Genomic DNA, 7,135 nt, shown 5'->3' with positions numbered 1-7,135 from the left:
TCTTCAGCTCAAGGCCAGAGAGCTCTACCACTTGAGCCACAGAGCCACTTCCAGCTTTTTTTTTTTTGCTTATGTGGTGCTGAGGAATCGAACACAGGGCCTCATGCATGCAAGGCAAGCGCTCTACCACTGAACGACCTTCCCAGCCCATCAAAAACTTTTTTCAATCTTCTGTGACAAATACCTAGGGCTGGAAATGTGGCTTAGCGGTAGGGTGCTTGCTTGCCTAGCATGCAGGAAGCCCTGGGTTCAATTCTCAAGATCAATAAACAGAAAAAGCGGGAAGTGGTGCTGAGGCTTTAGTGGCAATGCTCACCATGAGCAAAAAAGAAGCTGGTGACAGTGCTCAGGCCCTGAGGACTGGCAAAACATAAAATAAAAAGTAAACAACTTATACAATCTGTCACCAGGACTGGTTGTTTACTGGCTTTCTCCTATATATAGCACAAAAGGAGACTATCTTATTAACTTGGAATGTCTTAAACTTAATTGTTCTGCAGTGTCATCTCTATTTTTTCCAACAAACAACTTTTAGGAGTGAAGTATTTGTCCCTGTTTGGCATAAAACAGTTTATGTAAGTCATCTCTAAATTCCACAATGCAGCTTCAAAGAAGGTAATATTATCCTTATTTAACAAAAGAGTAAATTCTTTCAAAAAAAATCTACTTCATTTGGGGCTGGGCATGTGGCTCAGTGGTAGACTGCTTCCCTATAATGCATGTAGCCCCGGGTTTGATTCCTCAATACCACATAAACAGAAAAGGCCAGATGCAGCACTGTGGCTCATGTGGTTGAGCCAAAAGAAGGTTAAGGACAGTGCCCAGGCCCTCAGTTCAAGCCCCATGACTGGCAAAAAAAAAAAAAGGTCTAGTTCGAGATGATAAATATAAATAATATTATAAATATAAAAACATTGACTCCAAATGTAGTACTAAGTCCATACTTCTTGGTCCAGGAAGCATGATCTTAGAGTAGCCTACTTCAAACCAGTGCAAGCAGCCTGACTCTCCTTTCCACTGACATAAGTCAGCAGCACCAAAGCGACGCTAGGGATATAGCTCCGCGGCAAAGCGCTTGCTTAGCATTCATGAGACTCTAAGATTGATTCCCCAGCACCGAAAAGCAAAGGAAGAAGAAGGGAAACTACTACTCTCTTACTAAAATAAATTTTCTTAAACGAAACTACTTCTCATACAAAGTACCCTAGGTAAATTAAATTTCTCAAGTAACTTGGCTGTTCTTGTCTTCAAGATTATTATGGCTGATTCCCTCCAGACAAAACTCATAGCAGCTACACGGAGAAGAGACAAACTGCAGTTGGGAGTTGTTTCATCAGACTCAAAGGAAAGGCTGACAGTGCAAGGGGAAGGACTGCTCCCATACTAAAGTTCATGTGTTCAGCTTCAAACTCCCCACGCAAGCGCTTACCTGCTCACGGGAGCCTTTTCCTGGGGCTCCGATCCCCCGGAAGCCACCGCCGGCACATGTGCAGACTCCGCAGTCTTTGAAGCGAACTCGGCTGCAGGCTCCGGTGGCCTGGGAGACTCCCGTCCACGCTGGGGCTGGGGAGCCGTGGAACCCCTGGCGCCGACACCGGGCCTGACATTCGGCTTCACGCTTAGGCGTGCCCTGCGGAACATGGCGGAGCCAGGGGGGCCCGGGACGCGGCTTCACCGCCGCGCCCAGCCCAGAGCCCCAAGCACGGCCGGAAACCGCGTGAGGACCTCCGCCCTCCCCACAAAGCCGGAACGCACCCAGCGGGCCGCTACCGCAGTTTCGCGCCCCCACCGCCTCCTCCTTTCTCCCGCCGCCGCCTCTTCTTCATGACCCTGCCACACTAATGCCTAAATTTCTCCCTCCACCCGGATCCCGGCCCGTAGAGGGCGCAGGAACCGACGCGTAATCACTCAGCGCCCGGCGCCTACGTCAGACGCACGGCGCCGGGAGCCATGGTAACCGCAAGCGCCTCGCTTAGGTTACCTGTAAAACGGAAGTTGGGGCGCAAAGGCCTGAGCTCTTCCTTCTCTACCTGTGCTTAGTAGTGGCTGCAAGGAAAGGACGCACTGGCTTAAACTTATTTAATCGTTTTTTCCTTCTCCGTATTAGAGGATCGAACGCAGGGTGTGCCCCATGCAGACTGCATGCTACACACTGAGCTGCGCACACACCATGACCCACACCTGAGAGAAACTGCTTAAAATCGCCCGCCCAGGAGCTGGGAAGGTGGCTGAGTGGTAGAGTGCTTGCCTAGCATTCATGAGGCCCTGGGTTCAATTCCTCAGTACCACATAAACAAAAAAGGCTGGGACGGTGGCTCAGTGGTAGAGTGCTTGCCTTGCATGCATGAGACCCTGAGTTCGATTCCTCAGCACCACATAAGCAGGAAAAAAAAAAAGCTGGAAGTGGCTGTGGCTCACAAATGGTAGAGCGCTAGCCTTGAGCTGAAGAGCTGAAGGACAGTGCCCAGGCCAGAGTTCAGGCCCCAAGACCGGACCCTCCCACATAAACAAAAGGACCAAAGTGGCGCAGTGGCTTAAATGGTAGAGTGCTAGCCTTGAGCAAAAGAAGCTCAGGGACAGCACCCAGGCCCAGAGTTCACGCCTCAGGTCTGGCAAAAAACAAAAATTAAAAAAAAAAAAAAGTGTAAGAGCAGTGCCTGCTTACCTGTGTCAGAACTTAGAAATTCTGTAAATGCTAACTAGAACACAATTAGAATTTGTGATAGGAAGAAATTGAGAATGATCTCTCCTGGGAAAATAAACTACAAAACACAGCCAGGAAAAATATTTACTGTATAACCTTGTGTATTTTTTAATGTGATGTATTGTCCATGCAAAAATCATAAACTATACAAGTATTTTTGTACCGATACTGGGGCTTGAATTCTGGGCTTTTACTTGCCTTGTTCAAAGCTAACATTCTACCACTTCTAGCATTTTACTATTTCTTTTTTTTTATTTCTTTTTTTTTCTTTTTTTGGTCGGTCGTGGGGCTTGAACTCTGGGCTTGGACCCTGTCCTTGCGCTCTTCAGCTCAAGGCTAGCACTCTACACTAGGGCCACTTCCGGTTTGCTAGTGGTTTATTGGAGAAAAGAGTCTCAGGAATCTGTCTGGGAAGGAGGCTCAGTGGTAGAGCGCTTGCCTTGCATGCCTGAGGTCTGGGTTTGATTCCTCAGCACCACATAAACAAAAAGAAAAAAGCCGGAAGTGGCGCTGTGGCTCAAGTGGTAGAGCGCTAGCCTTGAGCTGAAGAGCTGAGGGACAGTGCCCAGGCCCAGAGTTCGGGCCTCACGACCCACAAAAAAAAAAAAAAAGAAAAAAACTAAAAAACAACAACAAACAAAAAAAAAAACTGTTTCAGGGACTTTTCTGCCAAGGCTAGCTTGAAATCTTGGTCCTCATAGCATAGGCTCCTGAGTAGCTAAAATTACATGAGCCTCTGGCACCCAGATTCACTTTCAGCTTTTTGTTTTTGTTTTTGCCAGTCCTAGGGCTTGAACTCTGGGCACTGTTTCTGAGATCCTTTTGGTCAAAGCTAGCACTTTACCACTTGTACCACTTACAGCTTTTTCTGCTATTAATTGGAGATAAGAGTCTCACAAACTGGGCACTAGTAGCTCACGCCTGTCATCTCACACCTGTAATCCTAGCTACTCAGGAGGCTGAGATCTGAGGATCTCGGTTCAAAGCCAGCCCGGGCAGGAAAGTCCATGAGACTCTTTTTTTTTGGGGGGGTGGAGGGGGTCCAGTCATGGGCCTGAGCACTGTCCCTCAGCTCTTCAGCTCAAGGCTAGCACTCTACCACTTGAGCCACAGTGCCACTTCTGGGTTTTTTTTTCTGCTTTTGTGGTGCTGAGGAATCAAACCCAGGGCCTCATGCATGCAAGGCAAGCACTCTACCACTGAGCCACCTTCCCAGCCCCTCCAGGAGACTCTTATCTCCAATAAACCACCAGAAAACTGGAAGTGGTGCTGTGGCTCAAGTGGTAGAGTGCTAGCCTTGAGCTGAAGTGCTCAGGGACAACACCCAGGCCCCACAACCAACAAAAAATAAATAAATAGGGACTGGGAAGTTCGCTCAGTGGTAGACTGCTTGCCTTGCACGCATGAGGCCCTGGGTTCTATTCCTCAGCACCACCTAAGCAGAAAAAAAAGCCAGAAATGGTGCTATGGCTCAAGTGGTAGAGTGCTAGCCAAGCTAAAGACCTGAGGGACAGTGCCCAGGCCCAGAGTTCAGGACCCAGGACCAACAACAAAAAAAAAAAGTAAATAAATAAATATACTCCCGCCAGGCACTGGTGGCTAATGCCTATAATCCTAGCTACTCTGGAGGCTGAGAAAGTAAGGATCAAGGTTCAAAGCCAGCTGGGGCAGAAAAGTCTATGAGATCTTTATCTCCAATTAACCACCCAAAAGCCAGAAGAGGAGTTGTGACTCAAATGGTCAAGTGCTAGCCTTGAACAAAAAATGATCAGGGACAGCACCCAGGTCCTGAGTTGAAGCTCCAATATTGGCATTGGCACACACACACCCTGTCAAATTAATAGCAAATCATGAAAGGAATAAAATTCTGGACTGAATGTAGAAGTGGATCATGTAGAAGGAGAAAGGGAAAAGTCCTCAATAGTCGGAGAGCAAAATTGAAGGAAGAAAGAAAAGGAAAAAGAAGATGTAGGTCTATGGGTTCTGTGTGCTCTCTTTAATACTCTAGAGAGGGAAAAAAAAAAAACCTAGACGTATTCAAAGCTCAAGTGTCAGGGTATAACTCAGTGCTTAGTACATGAAAAATCCCCTGAGTGCAATAAGAAAGAGAAGGCTATGGAAGGAAGGAAAAAAGAAAGGACATAAAAAGAATACCCTGCTAAAGATGTCTCAGGAATCTTGGAGCAACTGCCAGGACAATGTTTTAGTTTTTGTGGCAGTATTGGGCTGAGATCTGAGAGTCATGGTTCAAAGCCAGCCCAAACAAGAAAGTTTGTGAGACTTTTATCTCTATTTTTTTTTGTCAGTTGTAGGTCTTGAACTGGGCCTGGGAGCTGTCCCTCAGCTCTTCAGCTCAAGGCTAGCACTCTACCACTTGAGCCACAGCACCATTTCCAGTTCTGAGTGGCTTATTGGAGATAAGAGTCTCACAGACTTTCCTGCCCAGGCTGGCTTTGAATCTTGATCCTCAGATCTCAGCCTCCTGAGTAGCTAGGATTACAGGTGTGAGCCACAGGTGCTGGCTTTCTTATCTCTAATTAACCAGCAAAAAGCTAGTGGAGCTGTGGCTCAAGTGATGGGACCTTATCCTTGAGTGAAAAAACTAAGGGAGAGCACACAGGCCCTGAGTTCAAGTACCAGTACCAACACCATCCAAAAACTGAAACAGGTTCATTAAGGAGAAACAGATATCTGATCTCTAAATAGTATTGAAGAAAGAGGAGGGGCATAGGAATGGGAAACCAGGTAAGAGTAATAACTATATTAGCTTAACATATTAAGAGCTACCATTCATGGGCAGGAAGCTATTTTATGTGTGTGCCAGAACTGAGGCTTGAACTCAGGCCTCAGTAGAGCTCTTGCCTGGCTGTTTTCTGCTTAAGGCTGGTGCTCTACCACTTGAGCCACACCCCCATTTCCAGCTTTCTGCTGGTTAACTGGACTTGTCTGCTACAGTTAGCTTCAAAACTGGGTCCTTATAGATGCCTAAGTAACTAAGATTACAGATATGAGCCACTGGCCCCCAGACGTACAGCTCTACATCCAGTTTGCTGCTGTTTAATTAAAGATAAGAGTATGACACTGGTCTGGGAAGGTGAATCAGTGGTAGAGTGCTTGCCTTGCATGCATGGGACCCTGGGTTCCATTCCTCAGCCCAAAGTGGCGCTGTGGCTCAAGTGGTAGAGTGCTAGCCTTGAGCTGAAGAGCTGAGGGACAGCACCCAGGCCCAGAGTTCAGGCCCCATGACTTGGGGGAGAGGGAGAGTCTGATACACTTTCCTGCCCAAGCTGGCTTTGGACCACAATACTCAGATCTCAGCCTCCTGACTAGGTAGGATTATAGGTACAAACCACCAGCCCCTAGCTCAGGAAGCTTTTAGCATAGTGAAATAATATCTCTACGCTCACACAGCAGCTAATTTATAGAGTTGGACTTCCAACCCAAACACCTTACATCCAGAGCCAAATTCTTCTACCTTTTCTAAAAATAGGCCATTTTATAACAATTGTTGAAGAGTGATAATGTGTACTTGGGAATACATTTATACTTTTTTGGGGGGGAAAGTGGCCTCCTTGTTAGCCTGGAACTCTATGATGTCAGTCAAGCATTGATCCAGATCATCTATCACCAGTACTTTCCTATCTTTTTAAATACTCTGTAGGGTGCCGGTAGCTCATGCCTGTAATCCTAGCTACTCAGGAGGCTGAAGTCTGAGGATCATGGCTCCAAACCAGCCCGAGCAGTAAAGTTGGAAGTGAGATTCTTATCTCCTATTAACCACCAAATGACTAAAGGTGGAGCTGTGGCTCAAAGTAGTGGAGCACTTTATTTGAGCAGAAGAGCCCGGGGTCAGTGCCCAGTCACTGAGTTCAAGCCCCACAACCAACAAAAATAATTAACTATTCCAGAAGAAATACTTTTTGAAAAAGCACCAGGCAAAGGGGTGCTGGCATCTCAGGAAGCAGAGATCTGAGAATGGAGGTTCAAAACCAGTCCAGGCAGGAAAGTGTATCTTTAATTAACCAACAAAGCCAGAAGTGGAGACATGGCTCAAGGGGTGGAGTAACAGCTAGATGCTGAAAAGTCTGGCAGAGTATCAGGCCAAGTTCAAGCTCCAACTCCCCCGCCGCCCCTCCAAATAAGAAAAACAAAACCAGTGAGACAGGTCTCTAGCCCTCTACTAATACAGACTTCAGGGCCGGAGGTCCCATACTGGCTTAAATTCTGGTACTTTGGAATCCTGCCTTTTGTTGGTGTTGCTTTGCTTTGTAGGTCATGGGTCTCCACTACTTTGAGCCACCCACCACTTCCGGGTTCCTGGTGGTTCATTGGAGAGTCTCAGGGCCTTTCCTGCCCGGGCTGGCTTTGAACCGCGATCCTCAGCTCTCAGCCTCCTGAGTAGCTAGGATGGCAGGCGTGAGCCACGGCGCC

The 7,135-nt window shown here is 47.3% G+C and overlaps 2 protein-coding genes across 2 annotated transcripts in view; one reads left to right on the top strand and one right to left on the bottom strand.

Annotated features, from left to right (window-relative positions):
* Bdp1 (B double prime 1, subunit of RNA polymerase III transcription initiation factor IIIB) overlaps positions 1–1,725 on the bottom strand; it is a 110,846-nt gene extending 109,121 nt beyond the window's left edge. Inside the window, exon 1 of the mRNA XM_013015828.1 lies at positions 1,430–1,725. Coding sequence (XP_012871282.1) covers positions 1,430–1,641 — 212 coding nt within the window. The 5' untranslated portion in view covers positions 1,642–1,725. The remainder of the gene's footprint in view (positions 1–1,429) is intronic.
* Positions 1,640–7,135, top strand: part of LOC105985332 (small EDRK-rich factor 1) — an 11,739-nt gene continuing 6,243 nt past the window's right edge. Inside the window, exon 1 of the mRNA XM_013015827.1 lies at positions 1,640–1,781. Coding sequence (XP_012871281.1) covers positions 1,640–1,781 — 142 coding nt within the window. The remainder of the gene's footprint in view (positions 1,782–7,135) is intronic.

The sequence above is a fragment of the Dipodomys ordii genome, unplaced genomic scaffold, assembly GCF_000151885.1.
Source record: "Dipodomys ordii isolate 6190 unplaced genomic scaffold, Dord_2.0 Scaffold28, whole genome shotgun sequence".
Lineage (NCBI taxonomy): Eukaryota > Metazoa > Chordata > Mammalia > Rodentia > Heteromyidae > Dipodomys > Dipodomys ordii.
The sequence above is the reverse complement of the archived record's forward strand: the minus strand, read 5'-3'. Positions and strand labels throughout refer to the sequence as shown.